This window comes from Artemia sp. Qi Xiang Cuo, chromosome 4, assembly GCF_049724085.1.
Source record: "Artemia sp. Qi Xiang Cuo chromosome 4, ASM4972408v1, whole genome shotgun sequence".
Classification (NCBI taxonomy): domain Eukaryota; kingdom Metazoa; phylum Arthropoda; class Branchiopoda; order Anostraca; family Artemiidae; genus Artemia; species Artemia sp. Qi Xiang Cuo.
Window position 1 is genome coordinate 87,674,524 of NC_142797.1, and position 17,791 is coordinate 87,692,314.

Sequence of the window (17,791 nt, forward strand, 5' to 3'; positions counted from 1 at the left end):
ATCAAGGTAAAACTTCAAGGGAATGGTGAGAGTGGTGTTGAACTAAATTAAAGCACAATATGTGCATTCAGGTTATAAAAAAGCGCATAAGCAACATCTCAGAAACGGATTAAAGCATCAAGTTGAAGCTTTCAGGACAATTTGAGGGAGACACCAAACTAAATCAAAACACACTGTATTCATGTGGATTGTGAAAAAGATGTATCATCAATGGCCCAGCAATACTTTTAAGCTAAAACAAGGGCATTAAGCTAAAACTGTCAAGGCAATTAAAATTACTAACTCTTTTGCTACTACTTCTGCTGCTACTATTGTTGCTATTGAACTAAATCAAAATAGTTTAAGTATTTCCGGGTTGTCAAAATGGCATAAGCAAGATAACTTAGAACTGGAATAGGATATAAGATAGAAACTTCGAAGGCACTACGTGTATTGGGGTTGTCAAACGATGTCATCAATGTCTCGAGAATGCCTGAGGTTATTAATTTGAGACTTTCAGACCTGCTGCTATTACTACTGCTACTACTACAACTGTTACTACAGCATAACTAAATAACAAATGACATAGATACAATGTTAGACGAGCAGAATGGGATATTAAGTTTTATTTTCAAGGAAAAATTGAGAAGGGTGTAAAAAAGGGTATAAATGAAAACATACTGTGTGGATTCAAATCTTCAAAAGGACGGACGTGTAATATACCAGGATCAGCTAGGGGTGTTATGATGAAACTCTCAAAATATGGTATTGGGGATGTTTTACTTAATCAAAGGCACTATGTCCATCCAAGATTGTCATAGGGGCGTATTTGTCATATATTAGGAACGGATAAAGGTATTAAATTGAAACATCCGGTGTATGTTGAGAGGAATATTTAACTAAATACGGATGTTAAAAGGACATATTGCAATATATCTGGAATTGCTACTATGACTATTTGGAATTGCGACTGCGGATACTAATACTAGTAACTAGTAGTAGAACTACTGCTACTACTAATAGTTATACTGTCACTACTACTACTATTGAACTAAATTTTAAAAGTTGAAGTGCACCCAATTTGTCAACGGTCAGGGAAAATTGATGTATATCAAACTAAACTAAGCATACCTAGATTGTCATAAGGGTGTCTGTGCAATATCCCAGGTATAACTAAAGTCATTACGTTAGAACTTATTGACATTCCCTATTAATATTTTTTGACACTTTCCTCTTAATACCCTTAGCCTTAGCAGTAGACTATTAGCAGTTATTATAGTAGTAGTGGTAGTAGGACTAGCAATAGTGGTAGTAGCAGTAGTGATAACAATGGCAGAAGCAGTAGTAGTATCAGCAGTGCTAGTAGTAGCAGCAGCATTAGTATTATGCACATATTGCCTTTTGGTCAGTTAAACATCCCCCTCATAATGTTATTAAAACTTCTACCTAATGCTCCAAGCTGTTCCAAAGACATTACTGATATGCCTTTTTGAGAACCTGCTTGCGCATAGTGCATTTTGATTTAGTTCGACTTTCCCTAAATGTCCCCTGAAATTTCATCTTATTATCCTTAGTCTTAGTAGCAGTCACAATACAAGTAGTAGTTGTATTAGGAGTAGTAGTAGTAGTAGTAGTAGTAGTAGTAGCAGTAGTAGTAGTAGAAGCAGTAGTAGTAGTAGTAGTAGTAGTAGTTTAGTAGTAGTAGTAGTATTAATACTAGTAATAGTAGTAGTAGTAATAGAAGCAGTAGTTAGTACTTGTAGTACTAGTATCAGTAGTAGTAGCGTGTACGTATTGCCTTTTGGTCAACAGATCACCCTCCTCATCGCTCCCTGAAATTTGCAATTTATTACCCTAATCCATTCCTGAGATACTTCTTTTTGACAACCTATAAGCATGTAGTTCGGTTTGATTCAATTCATTACCCCTCTCAACATTCTTTGAAAGCTTCACCTTAAATCCCTTAGCCTTTCTGGACAACAAGATTTAAACATGCCTCCTTTCCCCAATTATAAATACTATATATAAACAACAGGCTAATTGCATAAATTACATGCCTTGCTCAAAGGGGTGTGTGAGGGGGGGGGGGGGCTCATCCACAGAGGCACAATTATTGGACCTTTCAACTATACTGAACTAAATGGTCACCTCAAATTCTTATCGGATGTCTTTAGGAGAATAACGGGTGGGGAGCTGCTTGCCCTCCAATCGGTTTTGACTCTTATAATTGAGTCACTAGAAATTTTAATATCCAGTCCAATGAGCCCCCACTGAAGTTTCTAAGACGTTCAGTCCATACGAAGCGCCTTGGTGAAAAGAAAAAAAGAAAATAAAGAATAATAATCACACATAGACGATCAAAAACGATCAAAAGCTTCTACAAAGAGGAGCAGGGTTATCGTATTCTCTGGATATAATTCGCCCAGGACATAATTCGCAGTTTAGTAAAAAGCAAATACATTTTAAACTTTTTCTCTTCTATAACTTTAATAAACTCAAGTTTGTTGAGACTTCCAGGAATTAATTTCAATGTATAATGATTTGCCAATCCACATTTACTTGTTCTTTTCAGTAATTTTACTTTATGTTTTATTTTTGTTAATGATACGAGAAACAAAAGCACACAGCTTGAAATAAAAATTATTTTCTGTAAAGTGCAAAAAGGACCCGAGATCTGGTCAGAATTTTTTTTTTTCGGAACAGACTCAAAATTGAAACCATAAGCCATTGAACCAAGAAAGCCATAATTAAAGGAAAAATTAGTTTGGGGGCAAGGGTTCTTCAAAAATAGGGTCCTGAAAAGGATCAGTTTTTTTTCACTTTTTTTTCCTTGAAACTTGTGCAATGAAGTCCGTGAGTCGTAGGGAATCCAATATTCCCAAGAAAAACGAAAGGAAATTTCAATCCCCACCATCTGAAAGGGCCAAATTGTTTTCAATTAGTGCCCAGACACCTCACTTCGCTCATAAGACCAAAAACGGTCCAACAAGTTTTTTCGACTGGATAAAAACTTTGAAGAATCGTTGTTATGGGCCTATCATTTTTTATGGTAGAAGAAGGTTACTAGACGTCCCTGAAATATGCGAAAAAGATTGATGTTTCTAATTCGTTTGATGCTTACTTCCGTAAATCTATGGGGCCAGGAACAACCAAGCGTAAAATATAATTAGTTCACGGTTTTTCCAAAATGAGTTTCAAACAGGGTCAATATGTATGGGTTGGATTAATGAAGCTTGTGTCGGCCCTAGAGTGTGTTACAACAGACTACAGCTGAATTTTAACTCTGGTTCTTGTGTTACCAAACTGAGATCTAACCCATTTGGCCTCCAGAGAACAAGCACAAAACCTAAATCATGAAGTCCAAGAATCAAGAGGGCTTAAATACACAAGAAAAGAAGTAAAGAAGAAAGAGTGAACAGAAAAAAAATACTACTTTCGCTGAAAAATAACCAAAAGCTTTTTGTTCTCCTCAATAATTGATACTTACACCCATAAGCTCCTGGATAAGCGAAACTCCATGCCCGAATACAATTGAAGTTGAAGGCATGTTTACCCTTCGAAACGGGGCCAGAAAATGTATTTTTCTTATTGACTTGACGCTTATATGCTATAATCCAATGGTCAAAGTGACCCAATTTAAATCGTTTTGCCAGAATAAGTGACCTAAAATGGATCAATAAACACTTTTTTCTTAACTGTTGAGACTTTAAACCGTAGGTTCCTAGCCCCAATGGCAAATGCACATTGTCTTTCTGCAGCGTAAGCTTCTTAACGCAAGAATTTTAAATGGTCAATGATTGGTCATCTAAAAGTAATCCACCAATTGGATTCCAACCTACATTCTTACAGATCTTAAGTGAAACAATGAGAACAGAATGAAAAACCAGTGTGAATTCGGCATAATGATCACAAAAAAGTTAAGTGACCGAAGTTCATCCCATGTTAAAAAAAAGCTAATTGAATTTTAGATCCTGACTGACTGTTTAACCTCATATTAAAGGTGATGTAGAACCTCACCATTGGTTTTAACTTTTAGTTAATTAAGTTTAACATCATACCTGGCCAAATCCAATCGCCCATAGGCATTTTAGCTCTTACGTCCACTCTTCCATATGCGAAGCTAAACGAAATGCTTGACCTGAGGCGAGCCGATTGTATAGGATTGATAATTTCATCACCAGAGTAACTAGAAGAAAAGAAATCACATATAATTTAGAGCACAGAGCACCTAAAAATGCTTTGAAATAGTTTTTGAATCTATCTTCATTTTAGGCCCATTTTCTTTGGGCTGTATGAGGACCTAAGCTATGAAACAGTTCCCGATAACGAACTGTAAAGAAGAAAGAGTTGGTGCTAATAGTAACCGAAACTCTGAAGAATGAATGCTGATATCAGTAATTAGATTTGAGACTTTCATCTTCAGATTTCAATGGTCAAACCCCTCACACCTCAGCATGGGCATATACTATGTTTGCATTTTAAAAAATCGAGATGGAATAGTCAATCTAGACTCACCCCAGTTAAAGCTAGAATCGGGATAAAATTAGTGACAAGGAAAGACAATGGGGGGGGGGGAATACTTTAAAAACGAGCTGAACCATAATAAAGTTACAGGAAATGATACAGAAAAGAATGAAAAGTGGAGGAAAATTTATTTTTCGTAGAAGAATTAGAGACAGATCTAAAAGGAATAAGAAATAATAAGAAACAATATCCTCGAGTGTTGACATGAAAAATGAGCTGTTTTTTTTAATATGGCGGTTGTTAAGATAGAAATAAAATACTGAAGCTTATGATTATGATTTTTGGCAAAGGAGAAACATCTTGCGGTTTTAGAAAAAACTTTAATCAAAACTATCTATAGGATAGGTGATAAGAGTGAGTCTGGTTATAATAGAGGCATTAGCTCTGTTTCTTTAGAAAGCAATTAGCTAGTATGCTTATACTTTTTAGATATGGAGATGTAGTAGATAAAGTTTTAAGAGAAGCACAGTGTGGTTTTAAGATGAAAAAAGTATGCTTTGATCAAATTTTTACTTTTAAACTAATAATTGAAGAGTGTCTGAGTCAACACACCCATTTAGTCCTCATTTTTATAGATCGTGAGTAAGTGTTTGATTCAGCCAATAGAAGAGCTTTAGCGGAGGTCCTATCCATGTATGGTATTCCAGATAAGTGCAATGAAGTTACTAGTGCTATGTAAGAGAATTATTTGAAAAACACTACGTTTTCTAAAGAGTTAAAGAGGCTGAGTCACAAGCTCGAACCTTAAAACGTACAGGGATTAGGAAGTACAGCTGGGGGCTGCCGCGCCCCAAACCCCCCGCTTTTACAGCCTCTTTTTTCAAGATTATTTAAGTCCTGTAGCCTGCAATCAGTTAGTCGTACCAACATGAATGAAACTATTTCAATGGCATTTTTTTTTAATCTTCTGAGAATTTGGCAATGACAACTCAGTCTGTTACAGTTATAACTACAAACTTCTCTCTCTGCCAAGTATAGTTATGTATTCAGTGTGATTATGTATGATGGAAAAATAGATGAACCTGAACCTACCTGAACCTAAACTGCTTGTTTATGCTGAGTCTTTCTTCTGTTACCTGTTTTTTCTGTTCAAAATTGTTAAGTTCATCACATCATAGCTTGTTATCGATTAGTGAAAAATCTCCTGTAAAAAATCCAGCAAACAGGCTCAGTACTGTCTCTAATAAATAAAAAAAACAAGTTTTTTTAACTGAAAGTAAGAAACGACGTTAAAACTTAAAACGAACAGAAATTATTCCGTATATGAAGGGGGCTGTCCCCTCCTCAACGCCTCGCTCTTTACGCTAAAGTTTTTTTATTGTTTAAAAAAATAGAGTTGTGAGAAAGTCAAACTTTAGCGTAAAGAGCGAGGCGTTGAGGAGGGGACAGCCTTTCATATACGGAATAATTTCTGTTCGTTTTAAGTTTTAACGTCGTTCCTTACTTTCAGTTAAAAAAACTTGTTTTTTTAATTTAATTTTTGAACGTTTTTGAATTAATGCAGGTTTTGATTTTGGCTCACCGTACATGAATAATTAAAACAAAATTTGCATATTATATTTGGTTAAATGGCTTTCTCGAAACTTGTTTAATTTTATTTACGAACGTTTTTATTAGTAATAAATATACGTAACTTAGAATTAACTTACGTAACGAACTTCTATATTCATAAATTTTTAACACGTATATTAGGGGGTTCGCCCCCTAGTCAATACCCTGATCTTTAAACTATAGTTCGAATTTTTTTTCCAGTTCTTTAAAAATGACCTCTTAATCACAATCAGTTGATCAGTTGAAAAACTTGTTTTTTTTATTTAATTCCTGATCTTTTTCTTTAATAATGCTGGGAAATCCGGCGGCCCCTTCATAGCAATGTCCCTTCCCCCATGAAAACTTCCGTCATGGAAAGATCCTTCCCTATAGCCCCCGACCCTCTCCTTCCCCCCCCAACCCGAAAAAATCTCCTCTGAAAAAGTCTGTATACTTCCCAATAACCAATACAATATGTTAACATTGAGTAGCCTAAAGTTCATAACTTTCAGCCCTCCCCCTGGGGACTTTGGGGGATCAAGTCATCCTAAAAGACATTTTTATCATATTTTCGACCATGCTGAACAAAAATGGCTATCTCAAAATTTTGATCGGGTGACTTTGGGAAAAAAATGAGCCTGGTAGGGGGCCTCTTTGCCCTTTATTTTTTTTGGTCACTTAAAAAGGACACTAGAACTTTTAATTTACGTTCCAATGAGCCCTCCCACGATATTCTAGGACCACTGGGTCGATACGATCACCCCTGGGAAAACAACAAAAAAACAAACAAACAAACAAACAAACAAACAAATAAATACGCATCCGTGATCTTTCTTCTGGCAAAAAATGCAAAAATCCACATTTTTGTAGATAGGAGCTTGAAACCTCTACAGTCGGGTTCTCTGATACGCTGAATATGATGGTGTGATTTTCATTAAGGTTCTATAACTTTTAGGGGGTCTTTCCCCCTTTTTTCGAAAATCAGCCAAATTTTCTCAGGCGCGTAACTTTTGATGGGTCGCACTAAACTTGATGAAAAATATATATTTGAAATCAGCATTGAAATTTGATTCTTTTGATATATCTATTGGTATCAAAAACCCATTTTCTAGAGTTTCGGTTACCATTGAGCCGGGTCGCTCCTTACTTACAGTTCGTTACCACGAACTGTTTAATCAAAGAGATGCAATAGGATGTTCTTACGGTAAAAAATTCAAGACTTCGTTTGTGTTGCAAAGCATTTCTTTGCAAGGGAAAAAGTGGGGGTTGAGGGGGGCGGCAGACCCCAAAAATAAAAATCTTAACAAAAGAGGCTGCAAAGCGGGGGTTTTTGGGGGTGGCAGCCCCCCAACTGTACCTCCTAATACCTCTACGTTTTAAGGTTCGAACTTGTGACTCAGCCTCTTTAACTCTTTAGAAAACGTAGTTTTTTTCAAATAATTTCTGCACGTTTTTGTACAGTTTGTTACTTATTATGGATTGACTAACTGTTAGCTGATCGTGTCAGGAGTTGAAGTTTGGGGGCTGCCACCCCCCAAACCCCCCGCCTTTGAAGATTCTTGTGTTAAGGCTTTTAATTCCTGAATACTCAAATCAAATGCACAGTAAGATTTTCTTTTTTCAACTTTTCTTCGAGCCTGCGTGTATACGGCATGTTATCAAAGCAGTGGAGACTTACCTGTCAGCTGAAGGCCGACTGTGATATTCTTCTGGAGACGCCTGTTGAGTCAAAGGACTTAATAGATTGGATTTAAAAAAGAAACTGAGTTTCCTTTTTAAACTTTAAATTTAAGAGATACCACTTTAAATTTAATATATAAGAAATTTGCTCTGACGGGGAATCGAACCCGGGTCTTCCACATGAAAGACAGGAATAGTGACCACTATACTATCAGAGACTCTTGTTAAATTATTTTTAGTCTCTGTAATCTATTTCCAACGCAAGCAAATACAAAGTAAGATTTTTGTTTTTTGACAAAAAAAAACTTCTGGGAAAGAGCTGGAATTTTTGGAAGCTTGCAGTCGGTCTTGTCAGGTTAAGAGGACTATTTTGATCTAATTTAATAATGAAATACTATGCTTTTAGGAATTCCAAAAATTAACATGCGCTCTTATAGGAAAACGAGGTTTTTCGTAAATGCAAATTCAGGGGATAATTTGTTCGGTCTGAAAATATCAAAAGGCCCTAACAGGTCGAATTCCAGTTTGAATGATTCCTCATTCACCCGGATCCATTGCCAACTGTGGCCTGTAGGCGTGGCTGATAAAAAAATAACTTGATGAACATTAAGTGGCTATATTTGGTTTTTGGAAAACAGGGAAGGAGTGATCGGAATGAGCTTAAATTTTGAGGATAAGCTCCCATGCCCTAGGAAAGCCTATCCTCTAAATTTCAGCCCGATCGGACAACCTTAAAGGGGGGCTGTAGTGGGAGGGTCGAAACTTCCGGCCCACTTTCCCCCATGAAGATACAGTTTGAGCTTAGGCTACAAAATGCAATCACCACCGTCTCTCTGCGACCGGTAGGACTGGAAATCGCTTACCATTGTGGTGGGTCGTCTCTTTAAAGAGGCACAAGTGATAAAATTGATAAAAATTTGCACAAGTGATAAATCCTTGATAAAATTGCTGCGATTAAGGTTGGAAATGGCGTTCGTATTGGTTTCATGTATGTTTAAGGGATAAGCAGAGTTTGTCTTCAGAAAAAACAGAAAAGCCTATGGGAGAGCATGGAATCAAATGAGAAAGTAAAGCTCTCCTAGACTTAGATTATGCTAAATATTTGAGTGCCCTAGATGATACTGTTAGCAAAACCAATAATGTTTTGGTGGTTTTGAGGCTTCCAGTTGGAAGAAAAGGTTTATAAAGTAGTGTTAAGAACACTAAGTCGCTTAGAGTCAGAATAAATAAAGATGAAGATATAATGTTGAGCAGCGAGAAGACAGACCAAATGGATGCCTTCACCTGCCTAGAAAAACATGAATTATTAGAAAAGACGGTGGATGCAGTGGAGACGTTAAAAGTCAAATAGCCAAGACCCAGGGTGTCTTTTCCCAGTTAAAAAAAAAAAATTGGAAAACTTGGCAGGTAACTTTGCAAACACAGATTAGAATACTGGATACTACATTGATGACACTGGTCAAGTGTGCTCTGAAAGGTGGGTGCTTCGAAAGATAAAAGAAAATTTGTTAAAAATTTTCAAAGGAATTATCTACATATTCTTTCTGGTACCCATCTAAATAAACGTTTTTCAAACAGTAAGATTTCCGAAAAATGCGGTTCTATCTCGCTTTCTAAAGCTATAATAGTCGAGATGGCTAAAACATGTTCTGCAGACGAAGGACGGCATATAGCAAAAGATCCTCCTTTTCGTCTGTCTATCTAGGGCCCAAAGAAAAACAGGTGGTTGCAAGAAAGAATCTAAAGCAAACCGAACATCTTTGGAGGAAATGAAAAGGGGAGCTTTGACTTTATGATGATGAACAAGGGGTGTGTGCAGCTGTGTTGGCCATAGGCGGGTTGGTGCTGCAGTGAGCTGTTAGAAATAGTGACAACTGTAAGTTAATGGCAACTTAGAAAAGGAAAAGCTAACTTAGAAGTGCAGAGAGATACAGGATTTGAATAAGAAGTACGAGTAATTACTTCTCGTGTACTTGGTCTGGCACCGAAATTTATATTCCATGATGCCAGCTCACCTCTTCCAATCGAGAACGCGTTTATTAAGTCCATATCCGAATGCTATCCCATCTGACATATCTTTAAGGGGTGATTATTTTTTTTCTTTTCATGTAATTTAAATAACACCAGTCAGTTGGACACCAAGTCAGAACCAAGCAAATTTAACATGAATCTCTTCTCATCATAAATCCCGTCATGAATATCTTGTCTCCGGGCCCCTCTCTATAAAAATGGGGCAACCCTGAAATAACAATGTTATAATATTGTCTGTATCCGGTAAACATTTCAATAAATTGGCACGGCCTTGGGCTATGTTGGTTTTAGGTAGAAACGTGCTATGACGAGTTTTTGTATTCTTTGGGACTATGACGTTCATTGCAACAATTTTTATGACTAACATACGTATATACTGATCTACATATTTATTCTCTCATGACAACAAAGATACTAGATATTCACCGTTAAACGGTGATGTTTTCGATTTGTTATCAGTTCTTTTTCCTTAATTAGAATTTTTTGGTTTATTTGTATTAGCATTATGGTTGGAATTTTACGATGTACAGTCATCTACTACTACTACTACTACTGCTACTACCACTATTACTACTAACAACTCACCGCAGCACCAAACCACCTGTGGCCGACACAGCTGCGCACGCTCCTCATCTATCCCAATTTATTCAAAGCCTCCATTTTTACACCCTCCCAGGACGCTCCCTTTTTCTTTAAAGTTTTCCTCACCCCAGACGAGGATAACCTGCTTTCCGTCTAGCCCTAAACAGTTGGCCGAAAAGGACAATCTTTGGCAAACTGTCCTCCTTCATCTGCACAACGTGCCTTAGCCATCTCAAATTTTCTTTCATTATAGCCCTAGAAAGGGGGATTGGACCACATTTGTCGTACAGCCTACTGTTTAAAATACGGTCAGTCTGCCGGGTAGCCAGAACAATCTGTAGGCAATTTCTCTAGAAAACATATAGCAAATCTTCATCCACAATTCGGAGCCCCAGTGCTTCAGAGCCATATTTGACCATTGTCATCACTGTAGCTTCTAATATTCTAATCTTGGTTTACAGATTTATCTTCCTGTTCTTCCAAAAAATTTTTAACTGTTAAAAAACATCCTCAGCCTTGGCTATTCTACTTTTAACATCTTCACTGCTCCCATGCCTTTACTAATAATACTACAAAGGTAAGTGAAAATGCTCACCTGATCAATTTTTCATGTTACCAAAAAAATTGGGTAACAATTTTTTTTTACCAAACGTCAACGTTTCATCTTTACTTATTCCTAGCCTTAGTGACTTAGTCTGCTTAATATTAATTTTCAAACCTATTCTAGCACCCTGAACTCACAGAACCTCTAAAAATTCATTCATTTTGCTCCAAAATTCATCTAGGATGTTTAATCGTCAGCTTAATCTAAGTCCAGGAAAGTTTTTCCTCCCCATTTGATTCCATGGTCTCCAAATGCCTTTTCTGTGCTCCTTTAGTCAAAATATATCAGATTGATCTATATGAAAGGGGGATAGGACACAACCCTGCTTTACTCCTGATTTAATGCAAAACCAGCTGCTAACCTTATTTCCTACCTTAACCGCAGCAGTGTTATTCTCGTACACAGCACTAATCACGTTAATGTATTTGTCTGGTATACCATTTAAGGATAGCAAAGTTCAGCAGTTTAACTCTCTTCTGTTAGAGATGTTTCACAAGTTTTTTCCCGCTAAAGTTGTAGTGGTAAGTGAGTCCGATAAGCCATGGATCACAAGCGACCTCAAACAAATGATCAAGATGAGGTGCAAGCTGCATAGTTCCGGACAAATAGCCGCGGCGGCGAAACTTAGAACTCGAGTCGTGGCTGTCAATCGTTTCAAGCGAAGAAATTATGTTCGGGAAAAAGTAGTACTCCTTTTCCAAAGTAGCAGTCGGAAGTAGCATTCCACAGTGAAACAAATGACTGGCAAGTCAGTTAGCAGTGAGCTAAAAATACCCAAGCCTGACGGATCTCAAATGAGCGCTTCAGACGTAAACGAGTTCTTTGCTGGCATTTGTACCACCTACCCCTCAATTACAGAGGCCGAACTGGTTGATCTCTTAGTCCATTGTGAAACTGACGAAATAAAACAGTTTACCGAATTTTCTGTTTTTAAAGAACTTCAAAAACTAAAACCGAATTGCTCTTCCTACACTGGTGAGTTGCCGGTCAAACTTATTCGCGAATATGCCTTGTTTTTAGCCAGACCATTGGCATCGATCATCAATCAGTGCTTCAGTGAACAAACCTTTCCCGATGCTTGGAAGCGAGACTATGTTCGCGTAATACCCAAAGTTAAAGGACCTAAGACATGTGATCAGTTAAGACCTATTTTGATCACACCGAACTTTGCTAAAGTTGCAGAATCTTTCGTATATCGTGAACTTCTCACGGATATTTCACAGTCGCTTGACCCCTTCCAGTATGGTTGCTTGAAGGGATGCAGCACGTCTGTTTATTTAGTACGGCTTTATCACCTAGTAGTTGAATGGTTGGAGTTTGGAAGCTCGTTTGTAGATTTACTTCTGGTAGACTACCAAAAGGCATTTGATTTGATTAAGCACCCTCTTGCCGCCAAGAATCTCAAGTCAATGGGTGCCCGTAAACACATCCTCCAATTAGTAGTTGATTTCTTACGTCACAGGTATCAAAAAGTGTACGCCCTTTTTCCCGATGATATTGAATCGGAATGGGTGGAAATTACATGTGGCGCCCCACAAGGTACCAAATTAGCAGCTCTTCTTTTCCTGGCTGTTATCAACTATGTACTTTCTGACTTTGACGATCGTTTTAAATTCGTCGATGATTTGTCTGTGCTTCTTAAATACCACGTAAAGGATTCGCAAGCTGTAGCCCAGTTCGACCCAAAATTTTTCGATCAGTTTAAATCACAGTGTACTACGAACAGTCTTCAAATTAATGAGAATAAATCAAAGGTTTTGAGGTTCAACCCACTTAAACGCGATTTTACCTACCCCGCGACTTTGTTCCCTTCTGCTTCGTGTGCGACTATCTTGGGCGTCACCTTTAGTGTGGACTGTTCGTTCTCTATTCATGTACAAGAGCTGGTTAAGAAGGGACATTATGCTATGTGGACACTGGTGGCGATGCGCCGCCTAGGTTTTCCAGTTTATCAGCTGAAAACAGCGTACCTCACTTTTATTCGACCCATCCTTGAATATGCGTGTCCCGTCTGGGGCCCACAAGTTCATCACATAGATTACTTAAGTGATGATTTGGAGGGGATCCAGAAACGAGCTGTAAAAAGATCATTCTTTGCGACAAATATGTAGATTACAGCTCCGCTCTGAAGTCACTTGAAATTCCAACCCTTCACGATCGCCGTTTTCAGCTTATGATTCGTTTTGGCCAGTTTCTATTGTCTAGTCCTGTACATAGGACAATTTTACCACCTAAAATGCCTGTCCGCGCAAATACCAGAAGCAAAAGAAAACTTATGCCCGTCTCGTGCCGCACAATCAGACTTAGTAACTCCTTTGTTCTTTTTTTTACAAGTGCTTTTAATAAAATGTAGAGAAGTGTTTTCATGTAAAAATGTTTTCATGTAAAAAACAGCGCCTTTTAGTGCATTTTTTTTAATGTTTCTATGACAGCTGTTTTCATTAAAATGATTCTGATTCTGATTCTGATAAGACCTTTGCTATAGCTGTTCTATCAACAGAATCGAACGCTTGCTCATAATCTATAAAAATGAGTACCAAAGGTGTTTGAAAACCCAGGCACTTTTCAATTATTAACCTAAGAGTGAAAATTTGGTCGAGAAAGAGACCAGAGACCAAAAACAGAGACCAGACTAATGTCTCGATAATTACAACACTCACTCTTATAACCTTTCTTATATAGTGGTCGAATTAAAGTTTTTCTAAAATCGTTAGGTATTTCCCCTTTTTCAAAAATCATAAAAATAATCTTCTGCTACTTATTTCTAACCTCAGAACCACCATATTTAAGAAACTCATTTGCCACACTATCAGTACCTGGAGCCATATAATATTTCAATCCTTTTAGTGCTGTCGCTAATTCTTCTTCACAAAACAAATCATCCTTTACTTCCAAGATATCATAAACTTTTTCATTCTCCTCTATATATTGTCCTGCAATTCTCCCTCGTTTTAGCACATTCTCAAAATATTTTGCCCATCTCTATATAACTCTTTCCCTATCAATAATTGTGCAGTAGTTAAAAATTCCTCTTAGTTACTGTATAAAAAGGAAAATAAAAGAAACAATATTCTTACATTATGCAGCCATTGTCGATATTAATGTTACACCCTTCTTGATTTAGGTCTAGGACACCATTGTAAAGGAACTCTTCACTAAATCGATCAGCTGTTAACGTTGGTTTAATATGGAGAATTCCATCTCGTACAAAGCTAAAAAAAACAACACAACTTACAAAGAAGAAAAATTACTTAATCTAACAGTTAGCGGTGACAAACTCTAACAGTTACTCAAACAATTAGCGGCGAGTAACTAAAAGTAAGGAAATTTGATGAGAATTAATATATTAAAGGAATTGAAGTTTTATGCTAATTTCAAATGTGTCAAGTTCTTGAAAACAAAATTTACCCATCAAAAGCTAAGAGTCTGAGAAAGTTTGCCGGATTTTCAAAAAAGAGAAGAGTCAACCCTAAAAATTCCGGTGATAAGAGAGCCCTACTGTAGAGGTTTCAAGCTCCTATCTATAATATTGTATAATTTTGTGTTTTCAACCAGAAGAAAGGGAAAGGATTGGTGTTTATTTGTTTTTTTGTTTTGTTTGTTTTTTTCCCCAGTGGTTTAAAATTATATGAGGAATTTAATACGACCACCCATTCCATAAAACCTAATATGCACCCGGGGCATAAATTAAATCCCTTGTCCCAGGGCTCTGGGGGGTTGTGCCAACCCTGGAAGCATTGTTATATGTTCTTTGGACTATTTTAAACAAAATTGCCCTCGCAAAATTTCAATCAGATACATTTGGTGAAAAGAGGGGTATTTGGGTTGGGAAGGGAGTTCCATCTGACCTCCCTCACTATTGCCTCTTAAAAGGGAACCAGAGCTTCCAATTTCAACCAAATGAGCCACCTATAAAGCTTATACAACCAACCCTTCCATAACAATCATAAATAGCTTACATAACTTACAACCATAGCCCTCAGGCTCTGGTGCTTTGTATCAATCTCAAAAGCCTTGTTATGTGATATTTGGACTATTTTAAATAAAAGAACTGTCTCAAAATATCTATTGGATACATCTCAGGAAAACACGGCGTGTTTTTGTGTGTGGGGGGAAAGCTCAACTTTGATCACTTTGACTCTTAAAAAAGGCACTAAAACTTATGATTACTAATACAATGAGTAACCTCCAAGGCATATACAACCACCCTTTTGATAAGATTTTTACATCCCCAAGGGTATAACTGAAAATGCTTTCCCTGAGAGCTGTAGGGGGGGGAGTGTATTCCTCATAGAAATAATTTCCAAAATCTTCAACTACGATGAATAGAATTATTATCTCCAAATTCAGATTGGAAGTGTTAAGGTGAATTCTGATTATGGATGGGGGGGGGGGCTGTTTGATCTTTAATCACGCTGACTCTTACATAAGGCACCATAACTTCCAATTTCAAGTCATAACTTACATACCTTATTACATACCGCCATTACATACACAAGTAGAGATGACCCTAAAGGTCCGAACGGGGCACCAAATATGGGAATAGAGTCATTAGGGAGAACACGTTGTTAATGGGGTCAATGACCTAAATTTCCAAGGTGATTGCGTAATGAAAGTGTGTCAACAACAACAACATCGACCTTGACATTCGCTGAGAGCGTGCACTTACAACAACAACAACATCGACCTTGGAACACCTGTGCTGTCGACCTCAATTCACCTATCGTGAATCAATAATTCCCCTTAGAAACAACAAATTAATTCCCCTTTCTTGACAGATCAATCAACCAATGACATCATCTGTCAGACTTTAAAAAATTTCGCCTAGAAACGATTCTCCAGGAATAGATCCAAGTCATTAATGTCATTGCCTCGGAAACAACTCTTTTGATCGAACTCCAAAGGATATTAATAGCCAAAGGCCATGGAAACAATTCTCCAAGAAACATCTTAGCGATGATTTGTTTTAGCGCGGGAATCGGGTTTCTTGTTAATTTGAAACGCATTAGCGCAGAGATGCCAAAAACAAAAGGAACACGCTGAATTACATTTAGGGATTATTTGGGCGAAACTGTTTTAGACAGGTTATGGAACTATTTCGGCGAAACAGTTAGAGACATTTTGAAAGATGATTTTAGGAAATGTTTTAGAAGATAATTTGAGGGTGAAAGTCAGTGGTCGTTATAATACACAAGTTTTATTTGAACAGTGTTGTGAGGTCCTATAACCCAACTCCAAAGGGTTCCAATCCTCCTACCCCAACCCCGAAGGAAGCGCTCGGTCCTCAAAGGCCCCCCAAGCTCCCATAGGGCCCCAGCCTCCCAAACGCCCTACTCAGACCCCCAAAGGCCCTCCCCTGGTCCTCAAAGGGCCACCAGACCCCCAAAGGGCACCCCGGACCCCAGAGGCCCTCCCCCGGTCCTCAAAGGTCCCCCGGGCCCCGAGAAGCGCCGCCGGGCCCCGGAATGCCCTGCCGCCCAGTCCTCGGAGGATGCGCCACAGGCCCGGGATGCGCCGCGGGCCAGGAATGCGCCGCATGGGGATGCGCCGCAGGGGGATGCGCCGCGGGTCAGGTGAAGCGCCGCAGGGATGCGCCGCAGGGATGCGCCGCGGGGATGTACCACGGGGATGCGCCGCACGGATGCGCCGCAGGAATGTGCCGCAGGAATGCTCCGCAGGGATGCGCCGCAAAAAGTAAACTAAAAAGTAAAAATTTCGAAATGTTATCCCCCAAACGCCCTCCTCAGACCCCCAAAGGCCCTCCCCTGGTTCTCAAAGGTCCCCCGGGCTCCCAAAGGGCAAACCGGCCCCCAAGGGTCCCCCGGGCCCCCAAAGGTCCCCCCTGGTCCCCAAAGGTCCACTGGGCCCCCAAAAGACCACCCGATCCTCAGGGGCCCCGGATCCCCAAACGCCCTCCCTGGGCTCCAAAGGTCCTCCTCCGGTCCCCATACATGCACACAAAAACTTACACACACACAAAAACTTACGCACACGCACAAAAACTTACACACACACACAAAAACTTACACACACACACACGAAAACTAACACACACACGCCAAAACTTAAAAAAACACACACAAAAACTTACACACACACACACACACAAAAACAAATAAAAATCAGAACGACAACTGACATGATGGGGGGCTAGTTGTCCTCCAATCACTTTCGACTATTAAAAAGGGTACTAGCCATTCAAATTTCCAATCGAATGAGCCTGTTTTAAGGTTTCTATGACAACGGCTTCTCTAAAAACATTATATGCCCCCAGGGCATAACTTAAAACACTTGCCCTGAGGGATGTGGGGGAGTGTCCTTCTCAAAAATAGAGTTTCTATCTTGAAATCAACTACGATGAACAAAATGACTATCTCAAAATTTTGATTGGATGTATTTGGGGGAAGGATGGGCGTGGGGGGGCTAGTTGCCCTCCAATCATTTTCGACTATTAAAAAGGGCACTAGAACTCTCAATTTCAAACCGAATGAGCCCCTTTTGAAGTTTCTACGACAACCCGTTCGATATGAAGTACCCTGCTCTAAAAAAAATAATACATAGTATATTGTGCCAACATTGTTCTTACATGCCCTAAGAGCATAACTTAAAACCCTTACCCCGAGGGTTGTGGGGGAGTGTCCTCCTCAAAAACATATTTTATACCTGGAAATAAACTACGCTGAACAAAATGGCTATCTCAAAATTTTGATTGGATGTGTTTGGGGAAATGATGGGTGAAGTAGGGGGGCTAGTTGCCCTCCAATCACTTTCGACAATTAAAAAGGGCACTAGCCCTTTGAATCTCAAATCGAATGAACCTTTTTTGAAGTTTCTACGCCAACACCTTCTATAAGAACCTTA

At 38.7% G+C, this 17,791-nt stretch overlaps 1 protein-coding gene across 1 annotated transcript in view; it reads right to left on the reverse strand.

The window, feature by feature from the left end:
• Nucleotides 1-17,791, reverse strand: part of LOC148953589 (beta-1,3-glucan-binding protein-like) — a 40,667-nt gene that overhangs the window by 21,527 nt on the left and 1,349 nt on the right. The window contains exons 2-3 of the mRNA XM_089088018.1: nt 14,008-14,142; nt 4,038-4,165 (exon numbers count right to left, since the gene is read on the reverse strand). Coding sequence (XP_088944144.1) covers nt 4,038-4,165; nt 14,008-14,142 — 263 coding nt within the window. The remainder of the gene's footprint in view (nt 1-4,037; nt 4,166-14,007; nt 14,143-17,791) is intronic.